The sequence below is a fragment of the Sturnus vulgaris genome, chromosome 5, assembly GCF_052056855.1.
Source record: "Sturnus vulgaris isolate bStuVul1 chromosome 5, bStuVul1.hap1, whole genome shotgun sequence".
In the NCBI taxonomy this organism is placed as follows: Eukaryota; Metazoa; Chordata; class Aves; order Passeriformes; family Sturnidae; genus Sturnus; species Sturnus vulgaris.
The window spans coordinates 17,090,497-17,109,967 of NC_142247.1; the positions used below are offsets into that span (position 1 = coordinate 17,090,497).

The window sequence follows — 19,471 nt, forward strand, 5'->3', positions numbered from 1 at the left end:
TAAAGCTGTGCTAGCTACCTTACTGCTCTCAGACAATTTGCTTGCATATTTGGGGATTTCTGGTTGCCACAAATACAGTATATTCAAAGATTTAAGCAACCATTTATCACCTCCTTTTTAGGTTGACTTCACACCAATGAAACGCCCATCAGACTTCAAATACCCAGCCTGACCGAAACTTCCACATGAGGCGTAGGGTCATTAACAAGCTGACAACTTTTCAATTCTTGCCAAAGCCAGCTCATGCTAGCTTTTGAATTAGCTCCTCATGCATTCCAGGAGGCTGGTTTGAGAACTGGGATGGCCAGAAGCAGGCAGGGGACCGATACAGCTAAAGAAAGCTCATGAGCCAGTTCAGAAGGTATGTTCCAAGCTCCTCCCCAGGTCTTTTGCCTTTTATTCTCCAATTCAGGTATTACATTTCCACTGGTTTCCACCAGGATTGTGCATGCACCTTGACATGTTCACAGAAGTTCCACGATACAGAGTTTCACAACTGGGACAGGTCCCTACAATCGAGACACCAGGGTGACAAAACAGATTCTGGAGAATTTCCCACTGAATAGGATGGAGAGAACATAATTACCACATCGTAGCACTACAAAGTCTCATAAACATAGAATAGACTAGATCCATTTACCACAAAAATCACAGAAAATAACTTATCAAAGAATATATATTTTATGTAAAATATACATTTGTAGAATATAATTTTAATACAACTTTTATACTTATTGATGTTGGGTTTGCAACACTTTGAATTTAAAAAAAACAAAAACAAACAAACCCACAAAATATTCTTGCTGCCAGAATTTTATTTCTGATAATACTTATAGTTTGAGGTAACAATGAAAGAAGACTGTGTGCTGTGAACAAAGTCAGTGATGTTTATCTGCAGTCACATTTTTGTTGTCAAAGTGAAAAGTAAACTTAGGACTTGGCATGTACACTAGAATTCATAACATTTTAGGTCATGGCAAACTGAGAAAGCAAGGACTTATGCAAACCTACTCTGTTAAAAATTGTGACTTTTGCAATATATGCCATTAGTATGACAGAAGTCAAGACAGATGTAGTTTACATCACTATCATTATTAAGCGTGTGTCTTTGTATGATCCACAGCACAGCTTACTGCAGGAACCAGGAATAATAAACACAGGGGTGTGGGTCTTTGCATGGAGCCTTAGCAATGATGACATGAATTCAGCTTTCCTTGATATATATAAAAACTGATATTCCATGCACACACGTTTTATTTACACTGACTCATCAACAGTGACTAGTCACCCCTTCCTCTGGCAGCAGTAATTACGAGCGGTCTTTCATCTTCTTTAACAAGCTCTGCTTCGCACGCAAAGTCTCAGTGACCTCCTCAAGGTGTGAGTCGTTTATCAGGGTCCATTCAGCAGCAGCAGTCTCTTTCCAGTACAGTCCTTGGTATGGCTAAATTCCATTGTCCCTTTTTCAGCAGTCAAAAATCCATGATAAATTCTGTACAACACTGTAGTTAATATAACAGCAGCACCAGATATTATATTAATTCATTTGCTAAAAGCTGTTTGCAATTATCTCTCTATTGACAATATTTTACCAAAAGTAAATCAATGTACATCTCTAAATATCAGAAATGTATACTTTGATAAATACATTATTGTACAAGAATTCTGACATGCAGGTCATGCTATTGGGCTTGGCTATATACAGAGCATGTTACACGGTCAACAATAAATTTAATTTATTTTCCTAACAAAAAAATAAAACATGACAGTCAGGTATTATTCAACAATTTCAAGGATCACTTAAGATTTCAGTCATTATGGTCTTCCCCGTGTAGTTCTAAAGCTCTACAGTTTAAGGGTAATTTTTCCTCACCAGCCCAGAACCTCAAATTTGCCATTGCATTTGTCCTGTTGCATAAACAGAGGTTAATGTTGAATGAAAAAGCCACTAGAGGAGATACAGTTTCAAAATTGTAATGAATGCTGGTTGCTAGGAGGAAGATTGATGCAATAGGCAACCGGTCAGTGCTGAAAAGCTGCTCGAAAAATCTTAGGAGTGCACACGAGTTAGTCTAGATGATACTAACTGCACTTGAAAAATATGTAAATTTCTATCTATACACAGATGTATAGTCCATATGAGAAAAAAAAAAAAAAAAAAAGAGAAGAGGAGAAAAAGTTCAACTTAAAAGAGGAGGGCATTTTAACAGTATCTCTGTGCTTTATGGAGACAGATGGAGAATACAAGGAGACAGGTTACAAAACAGACAGACAAACAACATAAAGGACAAAGCACCTCAAAAAACATTGAAGTAATTTTTGAAGCCCGTGATCCAGAGGTATAAGGCTGGTCAAAAACCCAACTTGAGAACTACTACCCTCTTACAATGGTAAAAAAAAGCCCCCAATAGTTGTTTCAATTTTACTTGGTACTCAGCTTCTGAAAATGTTGAAGAACCCTGGAGTAGAGAAAATACTACAGTACCAAGCAGCACTTGCTAGCTTAAAATTGCAAGTCTGGATGGCGTTTACCTTTCTTGCATGTTTTGTGCCTTCCCCAAGCCATTAAGAAAGAGATCTGGCTTCTGCTTGCGTGTAACCAGTAATGACAACCTCTTTGCAGTTATCTGTGTGCAAACAACCGAAGACATTCAGAACTCTGATGCAGCAATCCAGTACCGAAATAAGTCAATCACAAAATAAAGTCGTTTATAAACAAGTAGATAGTTAAAAAAAAATAAAGGAAAAGGTTAAACAAAGAAAAACAATCCCACATGCAGACCAGTTTATCAGTGCTTTCATTTCAGCAGGATGGTAACAATGTGAGAACACACATCCGGAGCCCTCTGTGGTCTCCACGATCGGCAACACTGCTTGTCAGGTGATGGAGACAGGATGGTCCATGCAAATGAGCAGACCCTTCAGAGCAGACATCTTCAGAATGGATTAGAGTCACAAGAAATGGAGATTCAATGGAGTGACTGATAATTACTTGGAAGCACATTATTTTAAGTAAATCTCCCTGAAAATATGCTTATTTATTGAATATACTGGACAACAGCATCCACTAACTGTCCTTTTATTGCCACAGGAAAGTAGGACAATATAGTAGACAAAAGGAGAAATGCTACCTCAAGTAATCTTTAAAAGCCAGACAAAAATCTTCAGCTACCCAGGTGGCTTTTCTTACTACTGACAGTTGTATCATGCAGGAGTCAGACCATATTTGTGGAGCCTATGCTTAATGCTACATTTATTTCCAATATGTGGCAAACAGTATTTGATTTAATACTATGTAGCCGATTGACGCCATCTGGTTTACAAGATGGAAGGGATGGGAGACCGAGAGCGCCTTAGAGGACAAGGTGAGCTGTAGGGTGATGTTACTGGAGACAGTCGCAGAGCATTGCCTGTCAAGCCAGCTATGTTGTTTAAGCTTCGAGATTTTTCATAGCCTTGTATGAGAAAATGCAGACATCAGTTGAATTCAGCCAAAAAATAGACAAAGACAAACAGTACAATGTAATGTAATCCAAAGAGCTATCAGAGACTCAGAGGGAATCTGCCTGCAAAAGAACTCAGTGCTGAGACACATTACTATCAAAAGATATTAATAAAATTATTTACAAATTAATGCACCTACTTTTCCCCAAAAAAATTAAAGAGACCACCACACAAGAGGTCTGAACTGCTCTTCCACATCCCATCTTGCATTTAGTATCACCCAGTGGGCTTCAGCAGGGTTTCAGAGAAAACAAGATAAAGGATCCCACCAGTGACTGAGCTATCTGGCTAAGCATAACCAAAAACCCATTAAGACAGACTACAGACACTGTTAGACTTACATCATCTCTGCTAAATTCAATTCCTAATAAAGTGCAATTCTTTTTCTTTAAAATAAATAAACCACAAAACAGATAAATTTTATACAGTATGTGTAAATCCATTTTGCAGAGGACTGAATGATAAGAAGCTTTCACTTCAAAAATATTAACCCGTAGGCTTTGCTTCTAATTTTGAAGTCTAGTAAGACAGCGGAATTTGATGTATTTGTAAATGCCTCCTGAATGGCAAACTTAAAACATTGAATTTATGCTTCTTTACCAGATGATTTGAACAAAATCAATGGTATTAATCCATATAAGCAAGTAGTAAGTAATTAATCATTAAATGAGGCAACCACATAATGCTTCACAATTTGAAGGGAACATTGCACTTGCAGACATTTCTGTTCACATACACTGTGAGCTCTAGCTACCTACTTTTTGCTGCTGTGGATTTTCTTCATTTTGTAGAGATTATGCTGTAAACCAACAAAAAAACACTGCTAGTCACTGTGTCACTACCTTCATATTCAAGTATTTTCAGCAGCTGCTGAATAACCCCATTTGTTAAGAAAAGGATCTGTTCATTGGCCTGAAGGTATCAGCAAGGAAATACAACAAAGATTAAGACAGGCAGGACTTTGCTTGTGAAGTACCTGGGTACAATGCTTCAGTGCAAGCATGAGAAGTCTCACTGACTTCGGTGGCACTACTTATTTCCTTGAAGACAAGTATGCATTTAAGCATTTGTCAGGTTAAGATGTTCAGGTCTAAATTGCTTACAAGAAAACAATGAGACTTTTTCCCACAGAAACTTTAAAATACTAATGACAATAAAAGTCAACACCACACGGAATGTCAGCAAACTTTTTTTTTCCTGATTGAAATGGTTATTGGCTCAAATTTCAGATCTCTAGGTAACAGACAGTTAACGGCATCTTTAGGAAAACTCATAACTTAGGCTCTTCCCCTTATGACAATTAATGTATTCCTTACCTACTGAGCCCATGCATGCTGTAAAACTATACTTAAAGCAAATGTATAACCTCATGTCTGCTAAAACATTGTGCAATGTTCTCTCCAGATGGCAAGGGCAGGCTAGACTGTGATACTACACAGAATTCTGACACATTTCTGAAACAGCCTCCAGTTTCTGAGTTTCTATCAGAATTTACACAGACTAGAAAGAATTATTTTTGAAAAGGGAATTAAAGAGGAGCACAATGCTAGTGTATATATTTAAACTCCCTGTAAACATAAAACTTATTAAAAAAATAAAATAATCAGGTAGCTTTTTAACATAGAAACTAGGAAAGCAGTTTTTAAGATTATTTTCTTGCTACTCTTCTAGTTATAAAAGGAAAGAACTGATAGAGGAAGGTGGTAAAGATTGTAAATAAAGTAGAAATTCCTAAAAAATAAAAACCAGATACACAAGATGAATGGTGAGAGATGCATGATCCAAAATCTGTACTTTTTAGGTATTTTAGTGGATCAGCTCTGAATAAGTATCATCTTGGAGATGGAGATACAAAAAAACTCAGAATAAACAACAATTGAACACAACCAAGGAACAAACCAAACAAGAAGAATATACCAAAATTAAAAAAAAAAAAAAAAAAGAAAGAAAGAAAAGGAAAACAATAAAATGTAAAAGTAGTAGACTTGATGTGTGAATGACATTCAAGCATTCAAACCCATTTGTATATTACTTGAAGAAATTTTCTGCTTAAGGGCTAACTTCCCTACTCTGTATAAAAAACACTCCAAAAACAGCAGCTAAAACATTTCAGCCTCAGTTTATCATCAGAGCCAGACAAAGAGCACATTTCTCATCAAAAAACTGTCCATTCTTAAATCAAGCCCCAGTTTTCTAGTAAAAACTAGAAAACCAGTTTCTTTTAAATCTAGACTTACAAATTAAAATGATCCAAGATAAAATAGGTTTTACTGTTATATAAATATGTCTTTTAGTAGCTGATGGGTAGCTTCTTTTATTATTTCTGACCTGCTCCAGTCATGATTGCTGCCACAACTTGCTGAGTGAAGTCACAAACCTGATCATGCAAGATGCCATGGCAATCTACCTCCCTGACCTCCCCAGGGACTCCTACCATTAGAGATATTTTAAATAATCCTAGCTGTTGAGAAGACAGTGAAATATACACTCAGTGGAAAATGTACTAAATGTGTGCAAAAACATGCTTGCAATGATTTTTCATTTAAACTAAAAATTATATATAGGAGTACATAAAATGCCTGAGCATAGAGAGCCATACTCTTTGCAAATGCCATACACATGGAACTGGTTGCATATCTGCCTTCACAGGTTTAACCTACTGAGCTCATGCTTTGAAGTGTAAAAAGAGCATTTGCAGAACAACCAAGAGAATTCCTTTAGATATACGGCTGGCTGGGACAGCTATGTTTGCTATACACCAAGCAATTAAAAAAAAAAAAATTTAAAAGAGCCAGAAAAATCTCAGGCAAAAACGTTTGTCCAGTGCCACACAGCTGCTTAAGATGGACTCTGATGTGAACAACTACACTTCAGCACTCAGGAATGCAAAATCTGTCAGAATGATACAGTGTCAGAAGAATATAATTTTCCAACAAACAAAAGCAGTTCCTATCTAAGGAAATGGGAAGACTACTACTGGCCTGCTGATCTTAGGACTATGTCCTAAAGTTTGGTTTGCAACCACAGCCAGATGAGGCCTGCAAGGGTAGAAACAATCAGTCATGTGGGAGATACAAGTATAAAACAGTTTTTCAAACTCCATCTGGGCACTCCCATCCTACTGACCAGCAAGGAATCAGATTTGAAGAGACTAAATCATTAGAAAGGCATTTTTAACACCTTGCAAGGTAAGGCATTGCTTTACTACATAGCTGAATTATGGCTGTGGTAGACAGTCATCTTTCAATATCAGTGGTATACTGCCAAGAAAAAAAAATGGCATTATAAGCTCAAAATTTTATTTGAAAGAAATCTAAATAGCATCTCAGGATATGCTTTTTTGTGTTCAGGACAAAAATGTTGCTTACTTCTGACATGTTAACCTTTAAAGTGTATTCAGCCATAAATTTATTAAGTAATTAAGAGCAGACCACAGTTATAACATGATTCATTTTAGAATGACAAGTTATATTGAGTGATGAGTGGTTGAATGAGCAATGTCTGAATTGGAGGCTTTTCCATTAGAGATTACAGAAAAATGAAGACACAAGTGAAATGAGGGTCCAACATCAAGCACATTTTTTGAAGACTAAAGGGGATGAGTGTTTCTAAAAGGAAAAGAATGACTGGGAGTAAAGAAAAAAAGATACATAGTGAGTACAGTCTTTCCTCTTAGAGCATTGTGCACATCATTTTACACTAAGGTTGTTTTTCACAAGCACATTGCTGAGTAACCTTTTATGATCTAATGAAAGAAGTCCATACCTTTCCTGATCCCTCCATCAGTAGCACACGTGTAATCACCTGTTGTCAGTAGGAAACATGTTCCCCCTCTTCTGTTTTTGTCTCTTGTACTAGAACGTCTGATGGGAGGGAGCCTTTCACCAGGTGAGAGTGGCTGCTCACTTCCTGCACTGTCTTCACCTGATAACACTGGTTAAAGCACCATGCCCATTTACAGACAATAATGAATGAGGAAATGAGACATCACAAAGAGCTTATGCTGAATGCCAGATATTCCCATCACTCAAAAAGTAGATATAAAGTAAATCATTAGGAGAAAACAAGATTGCAATTCATCATTAATCAGTACGAAATGGCAAAAGATGTAAGTTTTTTTCAAGAACAAATGATCTTTCGAATTCCCTATTCCTCTTCTAAAATTTGTATAAAATTAGATTAAACTAACGTGAACTAAAAAATAATCAAACCAAGGCTCAGTTAGTCACTTTCTCTGGACTGTAACTTGTCAGAGAATACAGTCAGCCTTGCATATTTTAAACACTTATTTACTATTTTGGCTATTGGTTTTGCTAAACAATGTTAGGCATTTTTGTCTAGAATATATTGTTTAATGTTTTAAAGACAAGCCCTCACCCAGAAGGGCTATATTTTCAACATTTGGCACTATACACTATTTAATAACACACTTAGCTTTCATTTCCATATTTATTACACTTGCACTGCTTGTCATCATAAGTACCCAACATTAAAGGCTGTCGTGGTCTCTATTCTTTATTTTGTCAAACAGCAAAACTTGTACCTCTCCTGATTTGTCACTCCCAAAGGATTCTCTTTTTAAATTATTTACAGTTTCAAATTCAGGCCACACTTCAAGAAAAAAAAAAATCTTTTCTCAGTACAGCACATAACTTCAGCTTTACCTTTGCATTTAAACCTGAGCATGTTTTTTTCCTGAACTGGGAATGCAAAGGGCAGAATTCAGTCTTGAAGTTTTGTACATAATTCATAGTGACTCTAATAACATTCTCTACCAGAAATAAAGCTACAGTGCATGATGTGAGCGGTGGCACTACTAAAAAGAAAGATAACACTTTAAAATGGCTCCTTCTTGCATGCCTGCTTTCTCTCTAACTTCAAGGATTATAACCTCTTGTAAATAAAGCTGTAGACACAAAAGAAGTGTCTCTTAGTGAGAGACATAGTGATCACACTGAGCCTTCTCCAGTCACAATACCTTTGGCAGGACCTGATGGCATGAAAAAGCTGTTATCATTAACACTTTAAAGATGTTATCTCAAAATTAGTATCAGTCAAACCACTGAAAAACTATATTTTACTGTCAGTCTGAGGCTTTTCAAGCATTTCCGTCCTTTTAAATATATTTAGGATGCTCAAAAAACTGTTAATTTTGTGAACAGTAACTCGGAGATTGAAACCGAGCTTCTTTGAATAGAAATGCTATTCAGTAACAGAGCAAGAGACCCAAGAAGGATATCGTTCAGAGACTGACTCTCCAGACTCTTCTTTTTAAAAACTATATTTCAATTACTGAATTACACCAGTCCTGAGTGGTTTTACTCTTATTATTCTTTAGCAACTTTACAGCTGGAGTCTCTTGACCGGTATGTGAGCTTTTAAAACAGATTGTGTTTGGCTTAGGAATAAATACTCTTAAGAAACAAACAAACAAAAAAATCTTGTAGCTAAACTATTTAATTATACTGAGAGGTGAAATTTACTCTTTAATTGCAACAGATTTGGGATATGGAGCAGTGGCTTGGAGGGACTGAGGCTGTCATTTGATATGCAATTTCACTGAGTAAAGCACAAAATACTCCTTATTCATAATCTGGAACTCTAACAAATAAGGTAATAGAAATCACAAAAATCAACTGTAATAGCGATGATGGTGCTAAGGGCTGTCATTTTCTTTTTTCTTGACAAGATTTACATCAGCTATGCTAGTATAATTTAATGAATAGTAAATATCATGCAATGTCTCATCTAACACAGATGAAGGAGATTTTTTTAGCCAGGGAAGCAGAATGCCAAATGGAAAGAAAACAAGAAAGAAAATTTCTTCCTATTTCCTTTGAGTGCTGGGCTTTGGATGTAAAGCACCTGCTCCTTTTAAATGACTGCTTCTTTGTAGGATCTTGCTTAACAGGCCACGATGTGGCACAGGCAAAGCTGACACAAGAGACAGACACTGAGGCAAAACACCATGGAGTCCAACAGGGTGGGACACGGTGGCTGCTCAAATAGTCACAGTCATGCAGAAAAACAAGAAACATCCATACAACGCAACAAACAACAGGCAAAAGAAAAGGTTGATATCATCAGCAGGAAAGCATTCTCAACAGAGCAAGCAAAACTGTATAGACCAGCTACATAGAGGTTTGGGAACATCACTATACCTATTTTGTCCTCTATGAGACTGACACACGCAAATGTTGGAGGGGAGAAGGGTGGGAGCTACGTCTTCTCCTGGCAGAAAGACTGGCTGCTTTCTGACCCCTACCAAACATACTGGTCTATAAAGTGTTTTCAGAGGACATGCATTTCCAGTGGGGTCCTACCTGATGATCTGTTGTGTTCCATCAGCTGGTTGTCCTTGCCCAGGCAGATGTCACCCTGTGTGCTATTGCAGGCCATGTTCAAGTCTGTCTTGCAGAAGGTGGGTGAGCTGGCTTGAGGAGCAGGAGGGATGTGCTTCTTTCGCTTCCTTGGCAGTTTCTGCTTTGCCATGGCCAGGGAGTAATACATCCCAAAATTGTTAACTATCACAGGCACGGGCATGGCGATGGTGAGCACTCCCGCCAGTGCACACAGGGCTCCCACCAGCATGCCTGACCAAGTCCGTGGATACATATCCCCATACCCCAGGGTGGTCATGGTGACTACAGCCCACCAGAAGCCGATAGGGATGTTTTTGAACTGTGTGTGTTCACTCGCTGACGGGTCATTGGGCTGGGCTCCCACCCGCTCTGCGTAGTAGATCATAGTGGCAAATATCAAAACACCGAGTGCCAGGAATATTATCAGCAGCAGAAATTCATTGGTGCTGGCTCGCAGAGTGTGGCCCAGCACCCTGAGGCCCACGAAGTGCCGGGTAAGCTTGAAAATCCGGAGGATCCTGACGAACCTTACCACCCTGAGGAAACCAAGCACGTCCTTAGCAGCTTTGGAGGAGAGCCCACTCAGGCCCACTTCTAGGTAAAAGGGCAGGATGGCCACAAAGTCAATGATATTCAAGAGGTTTTTGATGAATTCAAGTTTGTTGGGAGAAAAAATAACTCGTACTAAAAATTCAAATGTAAACCATACCACGCAGACACCTTCCACGTACGTCAGTGCAGGATCTGTCTCGATCTCATACTGTAACACAGCTTCTGTCCCGTTGAGGACCTGCTCAGTTTTGTTTATAATAGTATTGAAAGCCTCGTGTGTTTCCAGGCAGAAGGTTGTGATTGAAACTAAGATGAAGAATAAAGAGGCAAAAGCGATGAACTGAAACACAAAGAGATAAAAGAGACATCAGAACCACACAGCTCTTCACATTAATACAAATGATGTCTGCATTTATAGCAAAACTTTTACTCATTCCTCCCCAAATGGCTGGCAAATTCATACACATAAAAATATCCATCAAGGCCAGAGGAGAGCAGCAGACAGCTCTCACACTCTCAGGAGCCCAGGAGCAGGAAAAGTCTTGACAATGGATGTCATGACAAAACGCAACTCATTAGGAAAGTGGCAACAAAATCTTTAATCTCTGCTGAATTGTCTGAATTTTATTCAATTGTCAAGGTTCCTTGCAAGCAGTCCCTGTACACACCAACCACAGCAATACTTAAAGATGTCCAGCTCTCACACAGTGGAAAATGTGGGCTTGAGATTATGGTTCAGAATTCACACCTGTCTTGAAGAGCATCTCAGAGGGATCTAGGAGCAGATCCACACTCTGGTTTTCCTTTATATTTTCAATGATTTACAAATACAGGATATTTAATGATAGAAAACACCTTCTGTGTTACAGGTAGAGTTAGGTGCATAGCCTAATACGTTTGGAGTCATCCATCACTGATTCTCTTTACTAAAAGTAAACCTTGCAGAGCCTCACACACTGTGGTGGCAGAGCTTTCCCACAGTCTTAGGATCCACAATCCTGCTAACCAGATTTTTAAAAAAAGGGAAATACAAATTCAATTCTAATAGAGGCACATGAATTGATAAAATACAGGTAAATAACCTGGAAACAGCCATCACAGATGATTGTTTAGGGCTTAAAAAGCATATATTGTCTGATCTTCAACTCAGCCATCACAGTCAAGAATTGAATAACAGAGAACATCCAGGACAGGATCTCAAAAGTTAACTGAGCCAAACAGGTAGAGCAGGAGATAGATTTTCTTACACTGAGGAATATACACCAAATGAAAAGGTGTTCTGAGGTCAGTTGCTCCTTTGCTACAATGATTAAATTCTTTCAATGACATTACAGCTGTATTAGCTAGCACTCAAAGAGCGGTGGTGTGGTACATAAATAACAATATTTTTTTATTTTGAATTTGCATCTTAATAAACATTTTATAGCCAATATTATCCTGAGGGGAAAAAAAAAAAGCCTTCTGGAGACATGAAGATTTTTAAAAGTGTTAGGGGCCTAACAAGGCAAAAAGATGCCTAAACAGTTAAAAAATATCTAGTATTTAGTTACCACACCGAACTCTTGAATGTCATTGGAAAAAATCTAGTTGCAAGACAGATAAAATAACAGCCATAAGCAGGAATGCCTCTTTAATCCAGGATACAGCACTGTGGCAAAACTGATTTTATGTATTATGGATATCAATGACTGGATTTAGCATTAGCATTCAGATTCAGTGTTAAGTGCTGCAGGAACTCATTTGGGCTCGTACAATACTGAATGCTTGTATTTTCTGACACAGAATACTGGTTAGGCAACAAAATATTGTCTCTACAACCTGTAGAGAGAATTCCTTTTATTCTGGAAACAAGCTTGAATTTGCAGTGCAGGTCTGGCAAATTTATTACATTCAGATTCATGAGCTGAATCTATGAAAAATCTCATATAACTACCTATACCAAATATTTGCAGGTTATTTATGGTTTCCTTTCCTCAATCAAGGAAAAAAAAGTTATTACACCATGCCCTACAATGGCAAACACTCTAAATCTGTTACCTTTCAAAAAGTACTGACTCAGAGACTGAACTGAACACTTATCATCCAGTCTGGACTCCTAGCCACAAGCTAAGCAAACAATCTTACACTGTCTGATTTTTACTGAACAGGCTTTTCTGCCTTTGCCTTAACTACAAAATTGCTGCATGTTCATAGCTCACAGCACCTGACACCAACAAACACAAAAGAACCTCAATCTTGTGTGAGACAACTAGAGTCAGCAAATCCAACCAGATTTATACAACCTAAGTGAATTAATCTCAGCAGATCTTTGCAAAACTTCTCCACAAGAGGGATAGAGAATGTATCAGATTCTAAGCCACTGGGGGCCCAAGAATGACCCTTGGGTGTCTCCTAAAGCATCCTCCAGAATCCTTCTATACAGTCAAGGATGGAAAAAGCAAACAAATCTTTGGAGGCTGAGTCACTGAAGCTAAGTCAGCACTGTAGTTTGTCATTTGGGAGGGAACTTTTGACAGAAAAATATTGGGCAACCTCTTCAGCAGCAACACTAGTGATTTCAGACAGCTGTGAATTTTTTTCTGAAAATAAAATAAAGCTACATTCAGCCTAACCAAAGTAAAACTTACCAACAACTAAATAATTTACCAACAACTCAGATATATTAAGGACTAACTGTGCATTCAACAGTGCAGTGAACCTAAAAGTATGTAAATAATTACCACTGTTTTCTGGACTGTATTTCAGAGTCCATTCAGGTTCAGAACCTTTCTTAAAAAAATGCCAAATACCAAGAGAGTAACTATGGGTAGAACTGCCTGACAAGCTATTTATTACTGTTTTGCTTAACACTGACACTGCATTGACATTGCACTTGGCAAGGCAGATTGAAGCTTTTAGTTATGCACCTACATTCAGTGTTTTATTATCCCTAAAGGAAAAAGACATTGTTCAAAATCTATCCTAAAGACAGTCATCTTCCAGAGGTCAGAACAAAGACAAGAAAACACTATCAATCTGGTGACAGATTTCTTGATCAATAGACCAAGCCTGCAATAAGTATTCATAGAAATGTAAAACAATAAGATGTACACATTTTGCCATGCACATGCATAGCATCACTAATTTTGAGCAAAGACACACATTCCTTTTATCTCTCACTGCATTTGGATTTAAACTGCCAGCTCCTTGGATCAGGACAGAGCTTGCAAAGCACCTAGCAAGACAAAGCAATGGTATTGCAATATTCAGAAGATTCAGAGAACATGCAAGAAGCAAATGCAAAGACCAATGCAAGCAGGAACATTTTATCAGTCAAACAAAAAATGCTTAGGGATTAACCTCACATTAACAAAGATGCTTCCTTAGTATTATGTTACATAATGCCAGGCAATGTGTTGAAAAGTCTCTAGCATGTTTTTCATATACATCTGTAATGACAGAAACGAAATGAAATCATGTGCTATCTGCTTTTTATGCTTTCCTTCTCCTTTATCCTAATTCCAGCTTCTCTGAAGTAATTAGCCTCTAAAAATACATCAATTTTTGTCATGTGGGCAAGCACCACATTTCAGAAAAAGATGGTACAGATTTGAACTCACGGATTCTCTGGTGGATGTGACCAACCAAGTTCTATTCCTCAGTCCTGCAATAGTTCCTCAGTCGACAATAACCAGGGTAGCACACACAACTTTTTGTTTGTTTCCTTTTTCCTTTTATGAAGCACAAAAATCTAAAAGGAGTTAGCCTGATTGTTATTTCAGAAAGCTTACAGCAAGAGACAATTGTCTGTCTGAATTATTAGCAACCTTTCACTGTGAGAAGTTCTGAAAACTTTAGTTTTGACTAGTTTCAAGACAACTTCAGCCTTGAAAAGAGGAAAACAGCCTATTCGCCCCCTATTTTAAACCAAAGACTGCAGCCTTAACACATTTTTGAGAATCTTCAAAAAAAGCTGAAGAAAAATTTTCAAATAATATCTAAGTAATCATGATCTTTTCCTCATTTCTTAAAAAGGGCTTGGTTTTTAAGTAATTGCTTCTTGTTTGCTTCGATGGATGTGATAAAATTAACTTTCTTCATTTAGGTTTTCTTTTTTCCTCCTGAAGGAACCATTTTTCTAAGTGACAGAACAGTTGTAGACACACTCTGGGGCCACCATTTTCGAAATTGAAATTAACACAAACTGAACTAATAAAAAAATCGGTCCATTTTTGCCAGTTAAGTTACAAAAATATTCAGTATGTAATGCACAGGATGTAGAGCATTCTCCATTAAGCAGTTAAAGCTCTCAGTAGGCTGCTGATTCCCTCTGCTCACAGTTTGAAGGCAGTGTGCACCCAATTCTGTTCTTGTGTGTCAGCATCACATGTTCAGACAGTAGAGATTCCATCTCTCAGCTTGTCTAGCTGACAGGATCACCAGCCAAGCTGTGTTGCTAAATTCTACTAATGTCCACAATAAGTGGATTATTCACCTATAATGACTTTCAATGAAGCACATAAATCTAGAGTGTGAGGGGCCTGCCAATAACTTGTTGAAAGTACAAAACTTTATGATTCGTACTTTTAAATCAGTGTCTCATAGGGGACTCAGCAGCTCAGAGTTTAAAGCAATTTCAAAACTGACAACCAACTCTAGAACACCAAATTGAGCACTCTACGGATTAGCAGAACTTTTATGAGTCCAAAGTCATGTTTTACCTTGCATATAGCTCCTTAAGTGCCTTGAAAAATTAAGGTCACTAAAAATTGTGGTTGCAAATGACATGACAACAGCCTTATCTCATAGACCATGTCTGGATTTCACAGCAGGAAAAGGCACAAGGTCAGAGGATGCTGTGGCTCACACCTGACCCACACACATTTCCTTTCCAAGCAAACCCAGATATGGGACTGGCCATTGTCCTGGGATGGAGGCAGGGACTTACTGAGCCATTCTAAAGCTCAACAGCTTAGACAGAGCCTGAACAAAGCAAGAGTGGAGCTAGAAATTGACCCTCACACTCAGGTGTATTATATATATTCACCAAATCAGACTGATCCTACTCCATATTTCAAATAAGTTTCTTCTGTCCATCTCATGCCCTTAAATAGGTTATTTCTACACAATCACTTAGTTTTCCAAGATGGACAGGTCATAGTCAATGAAGAGGCTAATGCACAATGAAGTGTGTTAATAGTCACAGTCATCCTTCTTGCTTCACATTAAAGTTTGGAATAAAATCTCTCACCATATTTCAGTGTTTTCCTATAAAAAGTTTGCATCTTGTCTGGATACAACTTGTTCTGGGTTGGATCTCAACACCTCCTCTTTCAACTCCCCTCACTGTGTAATGGATATTTTCTAACGTGAGCATTTAATAGCAGCTTTTAAGATCCATTTAGTTTGAGTTACATTCCAGGACACAGAAGGTTTGCCCTTGACACACTTGACAATGGAAAAAGAAAATGACTGAATCTTTAATAAGCCCTTGAAAATACAACACTTAATATTCTCTAATGCAGGTACAGAATTGCCTTTAAAGAAGTAAGATTAAAACGTTGCTTTAAATACATTTCTTCACAGGCACATTGTGAGATTTAATACATGTGTGTTGCTAGAACTTAAAACGTTTTTTAAAAATCAATATTCTTTCCCACCACACTCATAGACTAAAAATACAACTATAGAGCATCCAAAAAAAGAGACTGTGATTTTTTTTTCTTTTAACTTTGATGGCTTGCTCACTATTGTAACTAAAATCCTGCTTTCATTACAAAAGGTAAGAGTTTACTGAACAACTGAATCTTTTCTGACCAAAACAAGAGTAGAGGAGTTTCCACTCATGGGTTCTTTGCTTTCCCAGATCATTCATGTTAACCAGAACCCTCAAAAGAGGGTTTAAGTATCCTGTAGGATAACAGAATACTTAAAAGGAAAGCAGTATTATTTTTAATACCATACTCATTTTGATAAATAAAAAAAATTCCAAACTTTGGAAATTTAAAAATTATTCACAGTGAGGTCTGCTCACATCTGTTAGTTTAAGCCTCGTCTTTTCATATTCCAGAATAGAATACAAATTATTTGAAAAAAATAACTAATTCAGTTTCTTCCTTTTACTAATCCTCTGACCACAAAAAGTAAGCTAATCTATGTATTATATCCATTCTCACTGACTGCAAGAATTTAGTCATATATATACATTTTACAAATTGTATTTTACAAAATTTCTTTGCATGTATTTTAAGACTCATCGATCTGTTTCTTAGGCTAAAACAGTTAATAGTGGTTATACCAAAATTATATACTCCCAACATAAACATTATAAGCTGATATCGATTTTTTTTTCTCCCTCAAGGTTCAGAAAAGAAAAGTATTTTTTCCTGTAAATCTTCCATAATTTTTTTCCTGTAATATTCTCCAGAAGCCTTATTAATTCTTCCAGGAATTCAAATCGTCAGTTTCTGAAATCCCCCTAGTTCTCTAGGGGGTTGAATGAGACCCAGTCAAACAGGGAATAAAGCCAAAATCACGTACTGTTTCTAATTAGTCCCAACTAACTTGCAATGCTGATTTTTTAATCTAGTTTTATAGCTGCTTAGTCATATAAAACCAAAGCCTCAAAAAAAAAAAAAAAAACAAAAAACAAAAAACATAAAAAATCCAATAAATTTGAGGGATTTGGGCATTCAATGAGAATATGACTCAACTGTGAATGTTACTTATGCAGAAAAAGAAACTGCATTTGTAAAGTACATGGCATGCTTCACTCAAAGTAGCAACTAACCTTGGCAATGAAATCACAGAATTAGATACCACTTCCAGCTTTAAAGAGAGTTCTTTTTGTTTAGATTTGACAGATTGTCCTCGTTTCTGATTTCAACATGATAGATTTTTTCCTCCCTGTTTAGTTCCATCTGGCGATCAGGAGACTGTTAAAATCATAATGTGATTTCAGAATGAGCTCTTGGGATGAACTTACCTCCCTATATAATTTAATGTTCTGTGTGGCAGTACTTGAACATTAATGTGCATGTTACATAAACTCAAATACCTCACCAAACATCCCATCAGTCTCTTCACAACTCTGTTTCTCAAAGCCACTATTCTTCTGTAGATGTAAGTTGCCTTTGGAAAATTATAATTTCATGAAAAAGAAAAAAGAAGGCAAAATCACAAGTTTTTATGGTGTTTTTAATTTTCAGTGCACTGTATCTGGACATACTTAGTAAAAAACCAAATACCATCAGAAGCTACTAACCAAAGTATAAACTCAAGGCAAACATACTATAAATTTACTTCACCACTCATAAACCATAATCTCTTACATTATTTCTCTCCAAAGATTAAGGAGCTGATACAAACATAGCATTTTAAATAAATCATCAAAGGACAAACAAAAACATGATACATGAAGTATCAGACACTAAGACCAATTTTATGTCTCTAAAAATCTGTAAGTCATCCTTCTTCTGGGGAATAATGTGGAACGTCAGCATTAAAGTGGGTTTTTAAATGCCTACATAAAGACTTAACAGCCCAACCTTAGCATCCTAATTGGAAAACTCTTGCCATTATAATATCTCAACCAACATCAAGCCACAGTCAGAACAGTTTCTGTCAACATTTTTGTTTCCATCCTACAAAAGATAAGTCTACTATTTTCAAATCCCCAGTACAGTTCTACCTCATTTGTACCTGCTGCTAACAATATCTGGCATTCAATTTAGCAGTTAAACTGCTGCTGTTACAATTCTACACATAGTCATAATTGAATGAAAAAACTCTGTATGTCAATACAGTTTTATTGATATACTGTCTAAGAACAGCCTATAGCTAATGTCCAATGTGTAGATTTATACTGCAGGAGTATTTACAGTTGAGAGTAGCTACTATCTGCACGTAGCAGTGAGAACACAAATGTTCTCTTGCTTGCTCATTCTTTTCTTATTTGTTATAGTTTAAAAAAACTGTTGTCTTTCATTATCAGCTGGGCACAAATAAAAAGGTTATTAATGCATCTTTTCATATTCAGAAATCCAGGCACAAAATTAAGTCACTCTAACTAAGCTGTTAGGTAAATCAGCAGTCTAACACGAGTTTGACCCAGATACATGTCTTAGTCACATCTACATTTTAAAGCAGATTATAAAGAAAATCAGAGTTACAAATCATCCTGCATTTTAATTGCATTTAATTGATATATATCTTTCTAAAGAATTCAAAACTGATTTACAAAGCTACCCTGATTCAGACATGTGTTCTCCTACTCAGCATGGAAAACTTTTTCCTCTGCCAAGTAACTGGAAAGAAGACTTGAGAATTAATTTCAGTGGCAGGACCACACCTCATGTAGTGGGATTCCTGGGGACAGGACTGATCTGCTGCCCAGGACATTCCCTTGTACTCCATCCCTCATTGCCTACCATCCAAGAAGATTACTAATTTCCTAAATGACCAGCGTTGTTTCCAACTAGGCAAATCAATATCATCTGACTTTGTTGCCCCTTTGAGCAGCTAAGTAAAACATGCCATACCAACACACAACATACATTTACTGCATGCTATTATTGCCTCTTGAAGACTCAGCAGAAGTCCTTGAAGAGCAATCACGCTGCCTTCAGAAGCTTCCGTTTCCCTTCACTTGAATTTATTTAGCTTGCTTCACTTGTGATTTTTCTGAGCTGTGACTGTTGCAGCGATGTTTTTGGTTTAACAGCTAGCTGTGTGCATTATTTTAACTAGACTTGGCATTTATATTCTAGCAATCATTTTTTAAAAAGGCATCAGCAAGGCTCACTTTGCCCTTGTCTTACTGAAAAGGTCTGCATGGCTATGTGGCTTGATAAGCAAACCACTGCCACTCATTCATTAAACATTGCTATAAATCAAACAGGCAAAATATTTATAGCAGCTGCAAAAACGCAATGGATGTTCTTCCCAGAGTCAAAGCAAAGGTGAGAAAAAGAGGAATTCACAGCTTGTATTCTGGTCTGGTCTAAGGCATTCAGAGGTTTCTCATTACTAAAAGAGCATATTCCAAAATGAATCTAAAAATGTCTGAAGGGAAG

The 19,471-nt window shown here is 37.2% G+C and overlaps 1 protein-coding gene across 11 annotated transcripts in view; it reads right to left on the reverse strand.

Moving 5' to 3' along the window:
* Positions 1–362: 362 nt before the first annotated feature.
* The window catches only part of KCNC2 (potassium voltage-gated channel subfamily C member 2), a 96,854-nt gene continuing 77,745 nt past the window's right edge, over positions 363–19,471 (reverse strand). The window contains exons 2-5 of one of the 11 annotated variants that reach the window (XM_088164949.1): positions 9,828–10,758; positions 7,270–7,437; positions 4,263–4,303; positions 363–2,627 (exon numbers count right to left, since the gene is read on the reverse strand). In XM_088164949.1, coding sequence (XP_088021075.1) covers positions 4,299–4,303; positions 7,270–7,437; positions 9,828–10,758 — 1,104 coding nt within the window. In that variant the 3' untranslated portion in view covers positions 363–2,627; positions 4,263–4,298. Of the gene's footprint in view, positions 3,456–4,262; positions 4,304–7,269; positions 7,438–8,945; positions 9,502–9,827; positions 10,759–19,471 lie in introns of those variants that run through there. The other 10 variants (XM_088164948.1, XR_015803783.1, XM_088164950.1 and 7 more) reach the window with 10 other exon arrangements.